Source organism: Staurois parvus, unplaced genomic scaffold (genome assembly GCF_062004578.1).
Source record: "Staurois parvus isolate SC_StPar_1 unplaced genomic scaffold, SC_StPar_1.0 ptg000261l, whole genome shotgun sequence".
In the NCBI taxonomy this organism is placed as follows: Eukaryota; Metazoa; Chordata; class Amphibia; order Anura; family Ranidae; genus Staurois; species Staurois parvus.
This window is the reverse complement of record NW_028318057.1, coordinates 1,055,229-1,078,985: the sequence shown is the minus strand read 5'-3', so window position 1 is coordinate 1,078,985 and position 23,757 is coordinate 1,055,229. Positions and strand designations below refer to the sequence as shown.

Genomic DNA, 23,757 nt, shown 5'->3' with positions numbered 1-23,757 from the left:
AATAATTGTGATACAATGTGGAAATGAATATATGATTTTACATTCTGATCATAGATTTGCTTTCAGAAAATTTTTTCTGAACCACTCATCTATGACGGAGGATGCAGGGAGGAGGAAGAATCCCACGGTCAGCCCTAAATATTTATTTTTTTACATTTAAAAATGAGGTATATATGTTTTTGAAAAGAGGAATACTGTCTTTTATTATTCATTTAAGAAAAATTAGTCCTTAAAAAACTGATATGGTAGCACTTTAGTCATTTGCTGTGTGATTTATTACTATTTTATTGATAGTTTGTTCCCCACAGTCACCCAAGCACTGTCTTTCGTAACATCTGTAGCAGCCTTACAGTCTTTCCTGTCTTGTTTCCAAACTGATTCTCCTTTTCAGCATTTAAATATTTATGCAATTGTTTTAGCCAGAGCCCACACACATGTTGGAATTCCCACAGTGATACCAGCCATTGATTCTCTATAAAAGGTGCCAACCACTCTTCACCAGTGCTGAGACAGAGAAACATGAGGAAGATGCTGCTTTGGGCGGGTAAGAAAAACAAAAGATATTACTTTGCATTGTAAATGCTGCAATATGACATGTTAACGCAGTGAATGCAAAGGATGCTCCATGATTACAATCCATAAAACTGAATGCTACACTAAGTTACCTTGCTGTTATATGGATATTGTTATTTTGACTATATAATTTATTATCTGCTACACAGGTCTATTCTTGCTGCTCCATGCACAGCTGGGTAAGTCATATGTATAATAAGTTTACTAAATATATGCATGAAAGTTAGCTTTATATAACTCAAGCAAGAAGCAAATCTATCTATCTATCTATCTATCTATCTATCTATCTATCTATCTATCTATCTATCTATCTATCTATCTTTATATAATTCTTTGCTACATCAATGTATTAGAGATGCTAATGTAATCACCAATATATTCTTCATATGAGTTCATTTTGGTATTGGTGAATTCAGGCTTCATTCTTCACACGATTGAGCTATTAATATTCCTGGCTATGCTCTCTTTCAGAGAAACAGGGTAAAATGTAATGGTGGAGGTATCTGTCTCTATGTGAGAAATGATCTCAAAGCGAGTGTGAAAGAGGACCAGTTTAAAGCAATGTGTGATTGTCCTGAAGCATTATGAGTTGAACTGCATTTGGGTGTGCGTATTTCAATTTAATTGTTGGAGTTTGCTATAGGCCAGTGGTGGGCAACCTTTTTTTTCAACTGAGCCAAATCTCGCCAAAACCACGATTGAAATTTATTTTGAGAGCCACATTTTTAAATCTGAAAATACATAGGATGGTACACTGTTTTTAGTTTCAATAAGTTTTTATAGTAATTCATCCCCCATATAGTAATTCATCCCCCATAGTAATTCATCCCCCATATAGTAATTCATCCCCCATAGTAATTCATCCCCCATCGTAATTCATCCCCCATAGTAATTCATCCCCCATAGTAATTCATCCCCCATATAGTAATTAATCCCCCATATAGTAATTCATCCCGCATATAGTAATTCATCCCCCATAGTAATTCATCCCCCATAGTAATTGATCCCCCATAGTAATTCATCCCCCATATAGTAATTCATCCCCCATAGTAATTCATCCCCCCTATAGTAATTAATCCCCCATAGTAATTCATCCCCCATATAGTAATTCATCCCCCATATAGTAATTCATCCCCCCTATAGTAATTCATCCCCTATATTAATTCATCCCTCATATAGTAGTAGTAAGTAAGTAGCAAGTAGTAAGCCAAGTCCCCCCTGTGTCAATTCACTTACCTTTTCTCCGCACGTTCCTCTCGCCGTGTTCCCGCGCCGTTACGGTCTTCAGGGCGGACTGTGAGAGGAGCCTAGCTCCTCTCACGTTCGTCACGCTGCCCCGCCTACACACATCCTGACAGCCAATCACTGGCTATCAGGATGTGAGTGGCAGCGAGACTGGCCAATCATTGCATTTGAGCACGCTGCCCTGGCTGTTTTTTTTTTGGATCACGCTGCAGAGTCCCTGCCGCCCGAGAGGAGGGAGGGGAGCGGGCGCCCGGCACACAAGAGCCACATTAAAGCGTGTAAAGAGCCGCATGTGGCTCGCGAGCCGCGGCTTGCCGACCACTGCTATAGGCCACCCAGTGTTAATGAGGAGGTGGAGACACAGCTCGTTGCACAGATCAAAAGGGTTGCAAGGGCTGGGACAGTGATAATAATAATTACCCTGAAATTGACTGGAGTAAAGGCACTGCTGGAACAATTAAATGGCAGTTTAATGGTACAGTTGATAGAATTCTCAACTAGAAATGATGACCTGGTAATCTCAAACCATGCAGAGCTTATTACTAATATTCACATAAAATAACATCTGGATAGCAGTGACTACAAGATGATTTCATTTAATTTTAGCTGTAAGCGTGTACTGGAAAGATAGGGAGGGCTGCTCTACCAGATTTAGGAGGGATTATTGTCATGGGAATTCTTAAGATTGGCTGTATGCAAACACACACAATAACTTTAAAAGGCTAACTTAAAAAGCTTACGTGGCTCGTGGCCAAAATTTAAATAAAATAATAAGAAAAGACTAAAAAAATTAAGGAACACTTAAAAGTTAAAAAAAACATCTGTTTAAAAAAAAGTTACAAAGAATTTAACAGAATATGTAAAAAGGAAATCAAGGGCCTAAAATTGAAAACAAATGACAGGTTGTGAAAAAGAGTAGGACAAACACCCAAACATTCTGTACATTTTAAACAGTAAAATGGTCAGGTCTGAGCATGTAGGCCCTTCACAAGATAATTTAGAGTGTGTGACTGGGGACTAAGAGAAGGCAAATGTATTAAATACCTTCTTCAGCTCTGTGTATACAAAGGAGCATGGAGGAGGTCATGTCCATAATGAGCATAGTATTGACATAGCCCCAAATGAACAACTATGGCTCAAAATTGATATGGTCCAGAAACATTTAGACAGAATAAAGATGATTAAAGCACCTGGACCAGATAGTATACACCCACATGTCCTAAAAAGAGTTGAGCTCTGTTATTTCACAGCCATTTCAAACTTTTAGTAATTCTTTAATGACTGGCATTATAGACACTACATTGGCATGAGGCCAAAGTGGTGCCTATATTTAAAAAGGGATCAAGGTCTTTGCAAAGTAACTACAGACTGGCTAGTTTAACTTCTACAGTTGGAAAGATACTGGAGAGTTTTTGGTAGAAAAAAATATTTGAAGCAATAGACAGTATTCTCAAACAAATCTGATTTCGTTTTATGAAGAAGTAAGCAAAAACTTAGACAAAGGAGTGGCTGTGGATATAATATACTTGTGCAAAAGATAATGACACAAACAGCTAATGTGTAAATTCAAATCTACAGGCTTGGAAAATTCAGTTTGTAAATGGATAGAAAACTGGCTGAAAGATCGTATTTAGAGAATAGTGATTAATGATCCATACTCTGAATGATCTAGGGTTGTTAGTGGTGTACCCCAAGGTTCAGTGCTGGGACCCTTACTTTATAAAATATATATAAATGATATAGTGTTTGTGATTAAAAGTACCATTTCAGTCTTTTCAGATGACACCAAGGTATGTAATGGAATAGCACTCATACAGGATGCCTCCAACTTTCATGCCAACCTCGATGCGCTGTTTCATTGGGCAACTATATGGCAAATGAGGTTTAATGTTATTAAATGTAAGGTTATGCACTTGGGGACTAAGAATATGCAAGCATCATACATACTAGGGGGAGTACAACTGGGGGAATCAATGGTGGAAAAGGATCTGGAAGTCCTAGTAGATCATAATCTTAATAATAGCATGAAATGCCAAGCTGCTTTTTTCTAAACCTAACAAAATAGTTTCTCCTATTATAAGATGTATGTACTCCAGAGAGAAACAGAGAGACCATTGTGCCCCTATACAAATTATTAGTAAGACCTCATATACAGTATGGAGTTCAGTTTTGGGCACCAGTTCTTAAAAAAGATATCTGGAACTGGAAAAAGTGCAGAGAATGGCAACCAAAACAGGCATGGAGGAGCTCAGCTATGAGGAAAGACTAGCTGAACTGAATTTATTTTCTCTTGAGAAGAGTTGATTGAGGGGGTGTGATCAACATGTATAAATACGTAAGTGGTCAGTATAGTGGACTTAGTGTAGAGCTATTTACTTTAGGATCATCACAAAGGACAAGGAGGCAATCTTTATGTCTGGAGGAAAAGAGATTAACCTCTACATACGGAAAGGCTTCTTCACAGAGAAAATATGATGTAGACACCCTCAAAAACTAGTTCTGGACAGCCCTGTAGATTGTTTTAAAAAAGGCCTGGTTTCTTTCCTAAATGGATACCAATGGATAATTTCCTAAGTGGATACCAATATTTATAGATAATAACACCAGGGGTACGTGATTCTGGAAATATCCTCCTGGGGAATCAGGAAGGATTTTTTCCCCTGCTGGACAAAATTTGATAATACTTCTTTGGGTTTATTTGCCTTTCTCTTGATCAGCTGTGGATATAGGATTTTATGGAGGTTTGTTACGTGTGTGTGTGTTTTAAATTGTTTGAACTAGATGGACTTGTGTCTTTTTTCAACCAGACTAGCTATGTAACTATATTGAGTTGAGATCTACATTTAATTCCATTTGTCATCTACCTCTAATAATCTGCTCCCTCTAGGTTCTACCTACAAGCTAGTTTGTTACTTTACAAACTGGTCACAATACCGACCCGAGCCTGCAAAGTATGTGCCAGGGAATATTGACCCGCAGCTCTGCACTCATCTCATATATGCCTTTGCCACCATGAGTGAGCACAAGATTGCGCCATACGAGTGGAATGATGATGTGCTGTACAAGCAGTTTAATGACCTTAAGAAACAGTCAGTATCACAAATATTTTCATATTGGATTTGTGCATATGTAATGTTAAATGGGGAACATTGGGTATATACTTCTGCCATAATATCTGTCAACACCATTGGGAAGAGAGATGAAATATATGCATTTTAAGATATTTGCTTTGTCGTCTACAACTATATTTTGTTAATTTATCCTTTAGAAGACATAAATTATGAGTTTTTTCTGTTTTCCTTGTTTTTGTTATATTTCATGTATATTTTCATCATTTTCAAGATTTTAAACATAGAGCAGCAAAAACAGATAAAGACTAAGTGATCCATCACACTTGCCCCTTTTAAATTTTTTTATTGCTTTTTTTTTACTTTTCGTCTGCGTATAGATCTTTGTTTGTCCCAAGCAGAATTAAATTTACTTACTGTAGAATTACTTATTACCTCTGCTGGAAGTCTGTTTCCATCATCAACTATTCTGTTGGTAAAATAGTTTTGAAGTTTTCTTCTTCTAGTTTGAGGCTGTGGCTGTGTGTTCTTGAACTTTGCTTCATACTGAAAATATTGCCTTTCCTGAAATTTAACATCCTTAATAGATTCAGACATTTCAGTCATGTACCCCTTTCCCTAAGTCTGTGCATATTAAGTTCCTTCTGTCTCTCCTGATATATTTTTGTAATTGAGGCCTCCAGTGAAGACTTTCTCTCTCCTGCTGATGATCCCTCTGTTGATGCACCACAAAATTCTGTTCTCTACTTCCTGGCCACACAATTCTCTCATTTTTGTAGTCATCTGAAATAGGCACCCCCAAAAAATGTTTTCAGTAGTCTAACCAGCACCATTCCCCAGTACTGTTCGCTATCAAAAAATTATTTTTCCCTAATATTATTTTGCAGTTAGAAATATTGAACTTCAGTTTATACTTTTTTTTATTTTAATTTGCATTGATGTTTATACCTTACCAATCAAAAATGTTCTTATTCATCCATGCTGATTTCCTTTTATTCATAGTAAGTCCTTTTTAGTTTTTTTTGTCATCGTATAACTTTAACATCCTAAAGTTCACTGTTTTTGCAGCCCTTTATTCAGCATTTAAGATATACATAAACAAATGCTACTAAATTTGGTCAATGTTTGCCAAATGTTTCTAGACCTGCACATTTAAAATGGTGTTTCGTCTACTGAATTGGAAATGACCAAATTTAGCAGCAAGTCTTCTCCAATTGGCTCAGCCAGCACATGAGTAAAGTGATTGCTTTGTAATATTAGTAAAAATTGATGTGTTTTATAAGAATCATTGGCTTCATTGTCTCAGCTGAACTCAGGATAGCTGAATTCACCTGTTATAAGGACCCCATTTCCTTTTCCTGCATTTTTCATTTTGTATTAGTATTTGTTCCTAAAAACAGCTTTATATGTGGTTGGTTGATAACCAACCCCAAAAACTTCATTACTGTTTTTCTTTTTGTTTTCACACTTTACTAACAAACATAAAAATACCTAGCAATTAAACCTGGAGGTTGCAGCAATTATATAACTTCCCATCAAGTATCATCTTTCATTCACTGAGAAATTAAATGTACAATCTGATTGGCTGATGTGGAGAATCTGCCAATTTTTTCAAAGATTCCTAGCTTTGGTTTTATTACATTAAATTTAATCTGTGACAGCTATTGCTACCTATTGTCTGAAATTAATATTTATTCACAGCCCTGTGCTTTGTTCCAGGAATCCAAAGTTGGTAACATTACTGGCAGTTGGTGGCTGGAACTTTGGGACACAGAAGTAAGTCCATTAATGAATTAAAAGTTACAGTACAATTTTTTATGCCTCCATCTGGATCAACTGTTGGAATATAGGAAGCTTTTGATTTGTGTATGTGTGATTTTTTTTTCCTGTGGGTCAAACTGGATGGACTTTTTTCAACCAGATTACTTATGTAGCACATAGCACACATTAATAATGAAATCAGCTCACTCACACACATACAGTTCATGTTCTATAGACCATTTTTCTCATTTTGGGTGTGTTCATATCTTTAGGTTCACAGATATGGTTGCTTCTGCTGGTAACCGTAAAATTTTCATTGATTCTGTGATCGCACATCTCCGACAATATAACTTCGACGGCATTGACCTTGACTTTGAGTACCCAGGATCCCGAGGCAGTCCACCTGAGGACAAGCATAGATTTACTATTCTGATAGAGGTGAGAAAATAAAAAAAGCTACTGACCTTGTAAGGTTTTATATAATTAGTACAGTTGCTATGATCATTAAAAAATGATGTTGATGACTAAGTGGGGCATTGATCCTTACTAGATAAAGCACCTCTGTGTGTGGGTGAGCCAGAGTAATCAGCATTTGTTTTTCTATGCTTTCATCACTAATAATAAAGTAGTAATAAACCCTCAGCTTTTTTTGGTTAACACACTGAGCACAATACATTAAATATTCCCCAGTAAATGATTTGTCAAAATTCTTCTCCTAGCACTGGCAGTTTAGAATTTTCAATGCTGCTAGCTCCTGCTGTCTTAGTACCTGGAATTCTGGCCTTCACAGGAAAGAGTTAACAGTGGACAGTGCTGTCTCCACTCAGTGAGTTAGCTTAAAAAAAGAGAGAGATTGGAGGAGGAAGGATGAGCAAGATAGTGCTTTGTCATCCTAGTCTATAGGGCTGTGTGTTTCTATTGATACACACAGTGTAGGGACGCACACTCTAGTCCCTGCAGGCCAGGGTGGCTCCATAGAATGCGGTAAGAGAAAGCTTGAAACAGGAAACCTGGGGCAGTGGTCATATCACCAAGTTAAATTGGAACATAGGCAAGGATTAACCACTTCTTGACCGCGCTATAACCCAATGATGGCTACAGCATGGCCGTCCAGTTCTGGGAGGGTGTCATATGACGTCCTCCCAGAACGCACACCCAGCGGTGCGCACCCGGCACTCTTTGTGATCTTTGGACACAGCTGATCACATAACACGGTACAGGGACAATCACAGCAGCCTTTTACCACGTGATCAGCTGATCACCATGTAAAACTTGTCAGTTATTGGCAACGTGAGGAAAGTACTGCTGATAACCAGCAACTGTCAAAGGAGACATCTGCACTGATAATCTGCACTGATTTTCAGTGCCCTGATTATCAGTGCAGCCCCAAAAGGGCCCATCAGTGCCAAACAGTGCTGCCCATTAGTGCCCAACAGTGTTGCCCCTCAGTGCCCAGCAGTCCCAATCTGTGCCAGTCAGTGCCACCTATTAGTGCCCATCATTGCAGCCTAACAGTTCCGCATATCAGTGCAGCCTCATCAGTGCCTCCTCATCATCAATGCCCACCAGTGCCGCCTCATTAGTTCTGCCTATCAGTGCCGCCTATCAGTGCAGTCTCATCAACGCACATGTTTGCTAAATGTTATTGTTATTTTAAGTGTGACAGCACTGAAAGCTGAAAATTGGGCAGGAAGGGGCGGGGGTAAAAGTGTCTAGTAGCCAAGTGGTTAAAAGATAAAGAAGCTGCATACTCTGTAAGGGATTACATCGGTTGCTGAAAGTGCTTAAACAACTGAGGGTTTGATATCACTTTAAGTAAGGGTGCTGCCACACAGAACTTCAGGCCAAAATAGGATTTTAGTCCATGCTCTAATTATTCTGCTTAAACTGCAACTAGGCAAAGAACATTTTAAAAATTATAACAGCAGAATGAACGTAATATATGTGTATATTAGAGGTCTTATTTGACTCCTTAAGAGCACAGGCCTGGTTGCAGTGACAATAGAAACCCCTGTTTTGTGTTACTAGAGCTAATCGCAAATATGTCAAAATGACACTAACCTTTGTTGCTTCATGTAGAATGGCAAGAATATTTATCACCCCACACATTGCACCATTTAAAGAAGTGCAATGCTGTTTTCTTTGTGCATTACCTACTGTTTGACAGATTTATAAATATGATGTATGTATCATGGGTCCATATACATTTTTTGATTTGCACAATGATTGTTTTTGTCTTTGTCAGGAAATGCTTGCGGCATTTAATGCAGAAGCAGCATCCAAAAATGTTCCACGACTCTTGATCACAGCAGCTGTGTCTGCAGGAAAAGGAACCATTGATGCTGGATATGAGATTGCAAATATTGGAAAGTAAGCGAAATAACTGTAATTGTGCTGAGATAGAAATAGATAGGTAAGATCTCTTTTCTTTAATAAGCTATGTGCAGTATATACAGTACTGTGCAAAAGTTTCAGGCAGGTGTGACAAATGCTGTAAATTAGGAAAGCTTTCAGAAATAGATGTGTTTAATAGTTTATTTTTATGACTTAATAGAATGAGTAAAAAAGTAAATGAACTGAAGAGAAATCCGAATCAAATCAATATTTGGTGTGACCAGCCTTTACCTTGAAAATAGTATCAATTCTTCTAGGTACACTTGCACACAGTCTTTGAAGGAACTCAGCAGATAGGTTGTTCCAAACATCTTGGAGAACTGGGACAGGTCATGCCATGACTAAAGCCTGATCAGCTGTTGGTATATTGTTGGCTATTTTTTCACCAGTTATCAATAAAGATTCTGTCAGGGTCCGCCGCGGCTCCGTCCCCGGCGCATGCGCAATAGCGGCGGCTCACGCCGGGACACAGGCACCAGATCCCGGCGGGCCGCGGCTGACAGGAGGCCGCGCATGCGCAGTAGGAGCCGCAGGCGCGCCTCGGGCGACCAATGACAGCCCGGGGGCGCGTCCTGGGCGGCCAATGGCAGTGCAGGGCGCGATATTTAAAGATGCCCTGCACTTTCACAAATCGCCGCAAGGTCTGATCTGATACCTGTGTTTCCTGTGATTGTGACCCGGATTGTTTGATGTTCTGCCTGCTCCTGCCCTGACCCGGATTATCTGACTACGCTGCCTTCCCCTGTGATAGACCCGGATTGTCCCTGACTACGCTGCCTTCTCCTGTCCCGACCCCCGGCTTGTTTGACCATTCTGCGGACTGACCCCGGTAACTGACCCAGCGTGCGACCTGACCACTCTCTGCCTACTGTCTCGGTACCACGCCATTTCCCACGGTGACAACCGCCGGGTTATCCTGCCAGGTCCTGCCGGCCTCCTCACATCTGACTCTACTCTGTCCTACTTCTATCCACGGAGGCTCCCTCTGCCACGGGTGGTATTGCTCGGAGGTCGTGACCTGGTCCTGGTTCTGCTCCAAGTCCATCCCCACCATCAGGGGCCCTGGTGAAAACGCAGACCGGGACTTAGACCCCACGCTCCGGGTGATCCCGCCTAGTGGGCTGCCAGAGGTGCCACCTGGCGGATCCGTAACAGATTCTATATTTTTAGCCATACCTGTGGCACTTTCCTTTCTCCTCTTTTATGATTATCTTGGAGAACTAATCACAGATCTTCTGTGGATGTAGGCTGCCTCAAATCCTTCTGTCTCTTCATGTAATCCCAGACAAACTCGATCATGTTGAGATCAGGGCGGCCATACCATCACTTCCAGGACTCCTTGTTCTGCTTTACACTGAAGATAGTTCTTAATGACAATGAATGTATGTCTGGGGTCATTGTCCTCCTGCCGAATAAATTTGGGGCCAATCACACGCCTCCCTGATGGTATGACATGATGGATCTTTCATTAGGATGTCATTAAGAACTATCTTCAGCATAAAGAACAATAAGGATTCCTGGAAGTGATAGCTTGGCCCCCACAGAGCCCTTATCTCAACATCATTGAGTCTATGTGGGATTATGTGAAGAGAAATGGTACAACTTGGACTCAAGCATGGAGGAAATGTATATTGCAACTAGTGCTAAGGCTTGTTGTTGTGCAAAGCTGCTGTTACCAACATCAGTGGAAGCAGGGAGCCTAATTTGACCCACCAATCTCTGGATTTGGATCCTAAAATAGATATAGTGTAAATATTAGTGTAAGAGTATTTTGAGGTCTGTATGAATTTGTGGAAAAGAATGTTCACATTGCTTTTGTTGAGTATTATGGGTGATAACAAATTTTATCAATGCTATCTCCATCCAGCCAGAAGTCACCTCTTGTGTCATGTTTGTTCACAGACTCCTGGATTTCATCAGCGTGATGACGTATGATTTCCATGGTGGGTGGGACACTATCTCTGGACACAACAGCCCCCTGTGTCAAGGATCCACGGACAAGGGAGATTTAATATACTTTAATATTGTAAGAAAAGTTTTATGTAATACAACGTCATTCTTTAAAAGGAACTTTGGCCAGGCCATGAGCATTCAAGTATCAACACATAACAAGTCATCTCTTACCCCTCTTGCTACAGGCACTCTGTAACCCTCACAATTAACAGCAAAAGTATAAATTCTTGTGTAAGCCAGCTCAACTCTCATTTTTTCTCCCAGCAGTGAATCAACAGACCTCCAGACTTCTAATATCTAATATAACGTTACAGAAGGTGCTATTGAAAGAGGAATAGGTTGAGCTGGGCTACTGGGATAGCTTTGAAGTTGAGTTGCTCCTCAGTACTTACCGCTACAGACATCCATGATGTCTTGTTTTAAAACCCATATTAGCCCATCTGCAAAGAGAAAAAAAGATTAGCTTGATACAATGACAATTGTATATGAGAGGTTGGTGGATGAACAACACTAGTGCTTTTGCTCATGAGACCCACAGCTCTCATTTTCCAGCAGGATCTGTATAGTATAAATAAACTTATAGTGTAACCATGTGGTAAACACGTCTGCCCTGCAGGGTCCTCAGTTCAAATCCTGGCAGGACACTATTTGCAGGGAGTTTGCATGTTCTTTCTATGATTGCATAGGTTTCCTCTGGGTACTCTGGTTTTCTCCCACACTCCAAAGACACGTTGGTAGGATAATTGACCCTAGTATTTGTAATAAGGACCTCAGATTTTAAGCAAGCACTGAGATGAATGTAATAACGTATTTAAAGCGCGACATACTTTGTTGATGCTATATAAATGCCTGTAATAAATAAATGGCATACACCTCAACATTTGTTTACACACTAGAAATGACAAAATTCCCTGTGCCTGGAGTTCTGCTTTTGCAGTGATTTAGAGATTGGCTATCTGCAAGAACAGTCAGTTTGCAATCATGGTGGTAGTAAAACGCAAATGAAAAAAAATTGGGCTCCAACAGGATAATGTCATAATGAGCTAGTATGCATTGAATACTAGAACATTATGATAGACGTAGCTTAAATCAAAATTCTCCAGCGGTGCGTTGTCAGTGCTGCCAGGGCTTCCATCTTCACTCGGTTTTCTTTCTGGGTTCGCGAGCTCCAGACATTTAAATGGCTGAGCCTCAATGACATCACGTCTGCAGCACAGAGCTCTGAATGGACAACACAGTGCATTCAGAGCACAGTGCGCATGTGCCAATGATGTCACCGGCTGCTACTAAAGTAAATATCTCCTAAACGGTGCACGTATAGGAGATATTTACTGTACTTACAGGTAAGCCTTATGATAGGCTTACCTGTAGGTATAAATCAAACAGGTGGCTTTACTACCACTTTAACAATTGCTCAGATAACATATCAGCTGCACAGAGAGTGCATTGCTTTTAGCAAGCTGACTGATAGCTGATACTCCTATACCATCATTTCATATAGGCTATTAGGATTCTTGACCTACCTATAACAACATGTAATGAACTCTGTACTGTAAAGAGTGCTCATAAAGCACCGCATGACCTATGTATTTGCTCTTCTGTTTACTAAAGCACACATAATTCTTTTGTTCTGTATGTGATGTTTCCATCATTTGTCTGTTCATTACTAGAATTTTGCAATGAATTACTGGAAACAAAATGGAGTTCCAGCCGAAAAACTCATAATGGGATTCCCAACATATGGCAGAACATTCAGGAACCCTAATCCTAGTCTATGTGATGTAGGGATACCTGTATCTGGAGCAGGATCAGCTGGCCAATACACTCGAGAGGCTGGCTTCTGGGCCTACTATGAGGTGATATTTTTCTCCATCTAATATATATAATAAATAACAGCAACTGCAAGGGTTATTTTTACTGCTGCCTGAAATTTGAATGAAGATATTAAACTTCAATCAGGATCTTCATTTTCCATGGATCCCCGTTGGATGTTTAGCCACGGTTTAATCACAATCACAAAAATCACATTCTCTATTAACCAGATCACCATTATTTCCCACTCTCATGTTCAGATGTGACCAGCCAAAAAAGCTTTGAACTAGTGTTGCAGCATCACTATATCAGGGTCTTTGTAGCCATCCCTGGAATTGCCAAAACAAAGACAATCTAAACAAAACAATCTAAGCAAAAAAAAAAAAAGGCCAATATATTGCATGCCCTTAGAAGTTATAATCCTACACCCACATTTGATCCAGAGGAAGGCAAAAAAACCCAGCAAAGCATGATCCAATTTGCTCCTGCAGGGAAATAATTCCTTCATGATCCCCTAAGAGGCAATCGGATATTCCCTGGATCAACTTTATCTATAAATGTTAGTATCCAGTTATATTCTATGTATCCAAGAAATAATCCAGGCCTTTTTTGAAGCAATCCACTGAGCTGGCCAGAACCAACTCTTGAGGGAGTCTATTCCACATTTTCACAGCTCTCACTGTGAAGAAACCTTTCTGTGTTTGGAGATTAAATTTCTTTTTCTCCAGACATAAAGAGTGCCCCCTTGCCCTCTGTGATGACCTCAGGGTGAATAGCTCTATACCGAGTTCACTATATGAACCACTGATGTATTTATACATGTTAATCATATCCCCCCTTAATCTCCTCTTCTCAAGAGAGAATAAATTCATTAATAAATAATGCATTCACATGCTCCCAATATGACACCAAGCTCATCACACAACTGTGAGAATCCACCTTCACAACCCCTGTATGAATGCCATAGATGTAATCCACTCAACTAAAGGCTTCTCTCCCTGTGTCTGCATGTTAGGAAGGAACGAGAAGAGCGTGAAATCATTCAAAATAGCGGCTGTATGACAGCTGCTGGGTTTATGGAGGACTGGAAATCCTTCAGTGGAGTGGCGTGCTCCTGAAAGAGGCCGTGTGGATGGCTACATCAGATGGCTCCACGGGCTTTGGGTTGAGCATGCCTAATGTAGGGGGTTTGTGAGTTTGTGCATTCTTAAAGTTTGTTTATTGTCAATAAGTAACAGTGCAAGTATTTTGCTACATTGCTAATGCTGGCAACGTTCTGCTATAGTACAGTATTATAAAAACTGCATGAAGAAGACATTTTTTGAGCTTGCTTTCTATTACTGTCATTCCTGCCCTCCCTGTTAAATATGCATTATGACCACCCTAAGTGACTAATAATTTACTGTACAGCTTAAGCTACCTAATACATTACGTAACTACAGCCATTTTGGAACAACAGTTTTGGCAGAAGGCAGAACTAAATGTTTTCTTTTTGTGGTTAGTTTTCTTTTAGTGGAAGGCAGAAGTAACGTTTTCTTTTTGTGGTTAGTTTTCTTGCTTTGTCATCAGCATAGATTCATGAAAAAGAGGTGTTGTTAAACTAATCTACTGTCTTTTTATGACAGCTAGCAAATATTTGGACAAAGAATGTGTCCATATGGCCATGAATATAGTGTACATCACACGGGGCTGTTTTAATGAATGGGCACCCCTGGGTACTGCCAAGTGCATTGGGGGCCCAATGATAATTTTGCATTACATTATACTTGCCAACTGTCCCGGATTTGCTGGGACAGTCATGTTTTTAACCAAACTGTCCTGGGATGGCCATGTCCCGGAATCTGTTCTGTGCCCTCCTGATCTCCCCTCATTGTACTGTGCCCTTCTGCCTCCTCCCTGTACTGTGACCTTTGTGTTGATTAGTCTGATTTATGGCATGTTTTCTTATTGTTTAAAACTGATTTTATTGCAAGTGAAAATAAGTATATGTTTAATTCTATTAACTATTTATACTTTAATAAATTTATTTACCAGAGTAGGTGCGTACATTTGGGTAGGCTAGTAGGGGCCCCAGTGCATTACTTTGCCCAGGAGCCCATGATGCTATTAAGACAGCCCTGACATTACATGTGTCAAACACAAGGCCCTTGGGCTGAATGCGGCCCACCAGGCCATTTCATGTGGCCCTCACACCCAGGACTTTTTTTCTAGCCAGAATGTGGTGGAACTCAGTTCCGCCACCTCCAGCTCTCACCCTGCAATCCCTGCTCACCACAGTCATTTGTAAACACAGAAGCCTTTTGTGTTTACAAGGACACCTTTCCTCTCAGCTACTCGCGGCTCCGACAGATCCCTGCCTGCCCTGCACACACTCACCGCTGGGCACGGCGAGGACAGATACCGAACAATGTTCTTTCTGCAAGTGAGAGAACGAGACAGAGCCGCCTACACTGCTAGGTGAGATGTGAGGAAGCTTTTGTGATGGGTAGGGGGATAAGGGCTCTGGAGGGAGGTGTTGCAGAGTTGAGGAACAGGGTAGACTCATGCAGAGGCCAGAGCTGAGGAGGAATGGTGGAAGTAAGATGTGGCCAATCTGTGAAAGACAGCTGAATTCTGCATGTAGTGTACTCCTGAACCCTGAACTCTGTACATAGCACACCCCTAAACCCTGTACTCTGTACGTAACGCACACCTGAACTCTGCACTCTGCACGCCGCATACTCCTGAACTGTACTCTGTACTCAGCACTTCTGAACTGTGCATACATAGTCTTACAGATACAACCGACCCTTTGAGGGCAACCATAATGCTGAGGCGGCCCACAATGAAATTGAGTTTGACATGTCTGGTGTACATGGACTTTGTTTTACCACAACTTTCCCCAGATTTACAATGTGTGCATTAAGGCATAGTTCCCAACTGTCTCTCTTTTCGAGGAACTACCCATCCTTTCAAATTAAACCCCTTTGTCCATCTTTTCTTCTCATTTGTCCCTCTTTTGTGGTCTACAGGTAAAGAACTTGTTAAACATTGTATTATTTAAACTAATATACTACTGTATTTGTACTGTACTACTGTACTTTGTATATTTGTTGTTTTGACCAGTCAATATGAAGAATTGATTTGGAAAATAGGACTTGTGGATTTACCCAATCGTTTTCTGCATATTCGTGTGATCAGCATAACTGGGGGAATGTCAGGGGTGTGTTTCTTTTTAAACTGTTCATAAATGCTAAAATACAATTTCTGTGTTTGCAGATGACACAAAAATATGTAGTGAAACAAAATACCTACAATAATTTTTTAACTTATAAGTTGAACTGGATGCACTGATATGACAAAAAGTGTCCTAATGTTGATAAATTTGGGTGTGTGGTGGTGGTGGGGGGCAATTATTACCATGTATAAATACATAAATGGTTCATATAGTAACTTGGTACAAAGTTTTCAACTTCAGCGTCATTGCAAATGGAAAGAGGGCACTCTATGCACCTGGAGAAAGAGAGCTTATACCTCCACATAAAGAAGGGTTTCTTTACAGTAAGAACTTTGAAAATGTGAAATAGGCTTCCACAGGAGCTAGTTCTAACCAACTCTGTAGATTGTTTAAAAAAGGCTGTATAGATTCTAAATGCGCAAAACATAACTGGTTTTAAAATGGAACTTCACCTGAAAAGGGAAGTTCCGCCTTTTCTCCTCCTCCCCTCTCCTTTTCCAATTTTGGATGTTTTTTTTCCTGGGAGCAGGTACCCAGTTTCTTGGGAGGTACCTGCTTCCACTTCTAGTAAGAAGAAGTTTACTCTCACCTCCCTGCCCACAACCTCCTGGTACTCCCAGGAGACTGTGGGACCATTGAGAAGTGCAATGTGTCTCGTGCATGGGACCATTGAGAGTGCAATGTGTCTCGTGCATGCGCAGTGGGGAGCTGGCTGGCACCAGGAAGACACAGCTGGTTTCCCACATCCAAGATCGTGGTGCTGGGGATCTGATGACTGACTTGGGTGAAAACAGCACTTGATCCCTGGACTGGTAAGTTATTAAAAGTCAGTAGCTACAGTTTTTTTTTTCCAGAGGAAAGTTCCTCATTAATATTATAAAGTAGTTAAAGTAGTACACTTAATTTGTCGATCCAGGGAGTATCTGATTATGTTTAGGAATCAAGAGGGATTTATTTCTCAACAATGTGTTTAGGGTTCCAAGGATTCAGGTTTCTATTTTTTTTTTATTTTAGTCTTCTGTTTGAACACGATGGATGTGTCTTTTTTTTAACCTGACTCACTATATAACTAACACATTTTTATATATTCTTCTAGATCTGCACATGGCTTAAGGGGACCACGGTGAAATGGATTCCAGACCAGAGAGTACCATATGCTTGTAAAGATAATGAATGGGTTGGATTTGACAATAAAGATAGTTATGAATGCAAAGTAAGACAGAGTTTATTTACAAGGAATATGAAATATTTTTTTTTCAAGGGTGGGCTGAAATTGTTATCTCCCAGGGGGTCACCTTGGAACCACAAACACCATTTCCCTATGTTTAACAACTTCACTACTCCAATTTTTCTCACACATGTTAAAATTTGTATTTTTGGTTACAAAATTACTGAAAACTCCCAAAACAATGTATATTTTCTGAAAACAGAGGCCCTATAGAATAAAAAGATGGTAGTTGCTACACTCTGAGAGTCTCATCAAAGTGAAAAGATCACTATCTTGACCTAAGTTTGCTGCAGCTGTGAGCTTGTTAGCACCTAATATAAAGTCAATTGATGGACAGCACTTGTGCCCCCGTTTAATGTACAATTAGAAGACACTAAGCATTACTATAGAATAAAAAGGAAAAATAAATCAATGCTTGGAGTTAAATTGTTGACATGTTACTATTTAAAGCCACATTTCCAAATTCCACTAGTTAGATTTGCATTGTAACTGGTAATAATCCAGTTTTAGCTGCATCCACCTTTTATGGGGACATTGCTAAAGTTGAAAATACATTTTTATCTGAAAGATTAGTAGATTCTTTTCCCAAGAATTCTGGTAGCAACTTCAATAATCATCCTCTGACTACAGAAGCAGACTCTTAGTTACTGTATGTACTGAAAACAATAATGCCAATCTGCCACAAGATTATCTATAACATCCATAACATCTCCTAAGCAGATGACCCTTTCTCTTCTAGCCCCATGCATTAGAAGCATGTGTTATATTATACATTTCAGATGTTGGATTCGGATGTTACTTAGAAATTTAAGACATGTTGATGTATGTTTGCACTCCAGAGCTCGGTCCACTTATTTACCAAAGCCTCATCCCCATACCAAAATGCTGTAGAATAAAAGCCTGCGGGAAAAAAGTTAGTAAAAATACTTACCTCACTTTAGCATTAAATAGGTGAGGCTGAGGTCACTATTGTATCTTTCCAATGAGATCCTGGAGAATGTCAAGTTGCCCAAATCTGTGTTAGAACATCATCTCCCAAGATCTGGGATTTCACCTGGAAGAATAGTGACGTCACCTTCACCTAAGCATTGTAGGCAGAACCTTTAGATAAAGTAAGTACTGTATATTTACTAACTTCCCCCCACCACAGATTTTTGCTTTCTTGCTTTTTTCTTGAAAGGTTCACTTTAAACAATAGTGTAAATTTTATTTCATGCATTGAAGAAATAATAATCCCTTTGCAATTCTACATATAACATTTTTTGAAAAGGTTTTCACTGTAAAACCACACAAAGTTTATCTACAGTCATTTGGATCCCATTACCTGTTCTCTATTATTCCACAAATGTTAATTTTAATGCAAATTCAGGCTCTCCACATTTTCTGAATTTGTAAGTAAAATAAATGAATTAAAGTAGAATAAAATGTTAAATATGTTCTCTTCCAAAATGAAATGTAATAGAGGTCCCTAACATTCCTTACCAGATCCTTCAACTTATTTTATTATTTAAAGTTTATATAAGTAGCCTACTGCACCTTGTGCAAATTTCCTGTCCCCACCTCCCTCAGTTATATAAATTCTATATAGAAATTATGCCAAATAAGCAGGGGATCTTGCCCCAAAATGAACTGGGAGCATTTTGGGTTGTAACTTTAATATATACATACAACCTCAGTAAATTGTAATTAAAAAAAAAAGCTGTTATATTTTAAAACACAACAGTCTTCTTTAGCAAACAATGTGCAAAATATACACCTGCGGTGTTTTGGCAAATTTCAGGAGATTCTAAGACCTAGTGGTCCTTGAGTCTGCCCATTTTTTTTTATACGTTTTTGTACTTTTTTTTATGTAAACTTTTTTTTCTGAGTATAGATCTTTGTTTGTCCCAAGCATGTTTGAAGCCACTTACTGTTGACTGACTCACTATCTCTGCTTTCTGGAAGTCTATGCCAAGCATCAACTACTCTTTCAGTAAAATAATACCTTCTAAGATTAGTTTTGAGTTTTCCTCCAGTTAGTTTGAGGTCAACGCCCCATGTTTTTGATCTTGGGTTCATATTAAAAATGCTGTCCTCTTGAACCTTATTCACCCTTTGATGCATTTAAAGGTTTTAATCATGTCCCCCCCCCAATCATATCAACCAAAAAAAGAAACAAGAAACAGTATTTTTAAAGAGGCATGTTATCCAGTTAGAGATTAGATCTACAAGAAACACGAGGGCCCTAGACACTGTTATCAAGTCCAGCAGAGGAACACAGATGGGACTTGAATCCACTGAATGATAACCAGGCAGAGGTACCCACTTCTCTTTCCATTACTCGACTGTCCTGGAAGTGTATAGGTTGTAAAGGAACATAATCTAGTGCATTCTTCCGTATGCTGTTAATGGAAAAGAGCTGAATGAAGCTGGGATTGTAGTTCAAAGGCACTGAAATGTTGTTCTTCTACACTTTTACCCTAAAGGCATTGGCTTCTTAGCATATATTTAACTGTTAAAGGATGAAACATTGTCATCTAATAATCTAATCTTTGCTTCCTAGGTAAGATTTGTGAAGGATGGTGGATTTGGTGGTGCCATGGTTTGGGCTATAGATTTAGATGATTTCCTGGGGACTTTCTGCAATGAGGGAAAATATCCTTTAATTAACAAGCTTAAATCATTGCTGGAAGGTATGACATATTGACTTGTAATTACATTTTCAATTATTGTATAATGATGTTCAATATACGGTATAGCTGTGTGTTGTTTTGTGTGGACATTTTAATAGAGGATTAGGTTATACAATGCCTGTAAGATTCTTTACTCAACCAATTTAACATATAAAGAAGAGACAAATTAAAGCAAACAACAGAATATACATAAAAGGTTATATTTTGTTTATCACACACCTTTAGACTAGGTTCTCACTTGTGCAGTGCAGGACATCACATGTGAATCGCACAGCATTCCTGTGCACATCACATGCAATGTTGTATGACCTGAATTAAATCGCGAGTGTGAACAATCCAATCTCTGGCAATCGCACAGTATTTTGTGATCTGTTTCGGAGTGTCGTTAATTTAACATTGACACCTGCAGCAGATTGCACGAACACCGCATGATTGCAATGTGGTGCGGGAAATGCACAGGATTCTCTTTGTTTCCCGCATCGCATCAGTGTGAACCAGGACCCTCTGTATCATTTATCTCATAGTGTGACCACCCTATTGGCTACTGAGATAGCCTGGGAGTAGAGGGGCATGTCAGACATGGAGTTGAGGATGAGAATTACATACAGTAAGAGTGCATAGTTTCTCAGGCGCAGAGGATGTGCTTTGGAAAGAACTAAAGCTGGCCATAGATTATTCAAAATTTGTCCAGTTCAGCAGGGACCAGATGAATATCGTGAATATCGATCAGTATGTGGCAATCCCTGTTCAACAGAAGGTGATCATTAGATCAAATTCTGTTAAACAGACAAGTTGGAAAACTTTGTCGATCAGCAGCTGCAGCCAATGTCAGTGTATTCTAACAACGAATTCTGCTGTCTGAATGTAATGTGCTGGCAAAAGGGATTCTTCCATCCACCTCCTTTGTGTGGATGGAGGGATTGGTCCTTTTTTATTTGTTTAATTCAGCCTTCTGGCTGATAGAAATAAACTACTCATCTATGGCCAACTCAAAAGTAAGTACAGGCACCATTTGGTACTTGGTTTTAGGGATTTATATTAGCTGTATATTTCATGTGTCATATGTTCATGGTATATTCATTTTAAAGAAAAACTATAATTTTTTTCTCAATGTAATTTTAGAGGTATTTTTAGACTATTGTTTTATATGTATTGTTTGCTATCTACTGTATGTACGATCTTTGTTTTACAAATGCATTTTTAAAGCATGAAAAAGGACAGAGTTGAAAGTAACAACACAAAACAGCTCGCTTTTTAGTTCAATTTTTTGACAGAAACCTAAGGATAGAAGACTTCATAATAGTAGTATGCATTATTTCCAATAAGTCTGCCTAGAGAAAAGAAATAAACAGTTTTTAAAACTTTTGTTTTATTTATTTTTTTTGTGTTACAAAAAAACCCAAATGTGTACTAAAACCAGTATACATTCCCTTTAAGTATGTTTTGTGGAACACATTCTGCGAAATTCCAGTTAGAAAGACATTCCCAGTTTTAATGGAAACAACTACTTCATTTTTCAGCCTGATTTTAGATGTTAATTTAAAATGTCAGACTTTTTTATTAGCATTGCGAACAACTCAAGGAGGTGCAGAAGACATGTTTTCTGATATGTGCCACATTTTTGTTAGCTGTATTTTTTTGTTCCTTGCCTATTTTAATGCCTCCATTTCCTCATATGAAGTTAAGCCTAGGTTCACACTGATAAAGGTGAGGAATTCGTAGCGTTTTCTGTGCGAATTCCGCACCGCATCAGAATTGCACCCCATTCATGCGAATCGATGTGGGTGTGTATGTTACGATAACAACACCCTGAAATCGGTCCGCAAAACAGGGTGCGATGTGCAGAATCAGATCGCATAGGTGTGAATACCCATACGATCCGATTCTAGTACTGACCCAAAAAAGGGTCCTGCACCTTTTTGGTGCGGGTGCGGTGCGATTTGAGCCATAGAAAATGTGCGAATCACGTGATGTACTGTGCGAACCTAGCCTAAGATGTTTGTCATAGTATGCAGAGTTCATTTACTTAACTTGCTCTGTTTTGTATGTACCTCTTCATTATACATGCCTTATAAAGAGCTAGGAAAAGTGCAATTATAAAATTCTTATTAATGTATTTTTTTTTTAGGCTCCACTGTAAACTGCCCTGGTGAAATATGTTCAGGCATAGTTGAAATTCCAACAACCACTTCTACCACTACTACTACAACTACTACTGGAACTCCTCCTACAACCCCATCAGGAGGTACAACACCTGCACCTCCAGTCACCGATCCACCTCCAACTGGTGATGTTGATCCTAACTTTTGTGCAGGGAAAACCGATGGACTGCATGAAAATCCAGTAAACACTAACAAATTCTACATATGTGCCGCTGGAATGACATATTCCCTGCAGTGTGCACCTGGTCTGGTGTTTCAGGCAAGCTGCAACTGCTGCAACTGGCCCTGATCCACCTATTACACTTGTCTGAAAGCACACTGCTATTTTATAGCTCCTAATAAAGTTGCAATTCATTCCAACTACCTTGGTCAATTTTTTTTTTTATGCTGTCAATTGCTGACCATACACAAAATGATTTTCATGTACTGTCTTCTGTTTTAGTGATGTCTTTACTATGTATACATCAGACACCAGGTAGTATATAAAAAATGGAATGTTGTTTATTCTAAGACATCTAAATCAGTTTTTCATCAAGGGAGATACAATTACATCCATTAGGCCTTATTCATATATACATATTGATCCATATGGCCATACAAAAGATTGTCTTCAGCTGCTGTGATGCATAGTTGTTCCATGCAGGGGCATGTAGGCAGCCTACTAAAGTCAATGAGAGATGTCCGAATGCATCGATCTCCAAGCGCACCCCAGAGTGTACATTCGTGTTGGTCTGATGCATGGATCAGGATGTAGACAGACTAAGTTCTACACACTCATGCATCCTGGGCAGCTGAGGATAGCCCTTCGCACTGGTGTATGCATTGGTACAACCGTGTGAATGAGGCCTTGTTCTTTAAAGAATATGTAAAACCTCACCTTGTAAAACAACCCATTCTGTTTAAAATAGAAATGAAAGACTAAACATTTGTGTATACATATAAAAAAACATTATAGATGCCTTATTTTCCTCTCTTTTATAGGTGATCACATTCCTTTAGTTCTCAGCCACATTAGGAGCTCACACAGCTAGGGGAGGAGAAGCAGCAGCACAAGGATCTTGTCAGTGAATGGGTGTGCTGGGGGGGGGGGTTTGTCAGCACAAGCCTGATCATTGGATTAGCTCCAAGCACAGCCAGAGAACTAACCATGGTAATGTGGTCAGTTTTTAATAGGAAAGCTGAGGAACACCAGGGATTTCACACAAAAGTAATGTATTGTGCATGACTCATGGTAACTGTGTGAGTCTGTGATTGAGGTCGTGTTACTGCATATCAAGCTTAACAGGTTGGGACTCTACTGCTTTCACTCTACTGCTCTGGAGGACCATAGAACATTTCAAAAGCCAGCAGGTGGAAGGACTGAATACCTAATCTTTATGATTATGGGAGTCCAACCAATCCCAGGCTTGTAGGCCCTAGCAGAGTAGTAAGACCAACCCATAAATATGGGATAGCCATGCTGGCAGTGAGTTGGTGGAAGATGGAGTGCTGAGAAGACTATCGGTGGCCTGGGAGGGGTTCCCCAGATCTAGGGGGGGGGCTAGCCTCCAGGCTGAGCTTGGGCTGGCTCAGGAGGGTCCATTCAGCAGTACAACATGAATAGGATCAAGGCCTGGGAGCAGTGGGAGCAAGGAGGACATAGTGAGTTTGTCAGAACACCCTGGGATTTACA

General features: G+C 39.6%; 1 protein-coding gene across 1 annotated transcript; it reads left to right on the top strand.

Annotated features, from left to right (window-relative positions):
- The first annotated feature begins 417 nt into the window (after window positions 1-417).
- LOC149459398 (acidic mammalian chitinase-like) lies at window positions 418-22,445 on the top strand. Its single transcript, XM_089681102.1, has 11 exons — window positions 418-544; window positions 723-752; window positions 4,706-4,907; window positions 6,606-6,662; window positions 6,920-7,085; window positions 8,893-9,017; window positions 10,944-11,067; window positions 12,665-12,850; window positions 17,120-17,236; window positions 19,794-19,923; window positions 22,052-22,445. The coding sequence occupies exons 1-11, from the start codon at window positions 520-522 to the stop codon at window positions 22,372-22,374; spliced, it is 1,485 nt and encodes a 494-aa protein (XP_089537228.1). The 5' UTR covers window positions 418-519; the 3' UTR covers window positions 22,375-22,445.
- Window positions 22,446-23,757: the final 1,312 nt, after the last annotated feature.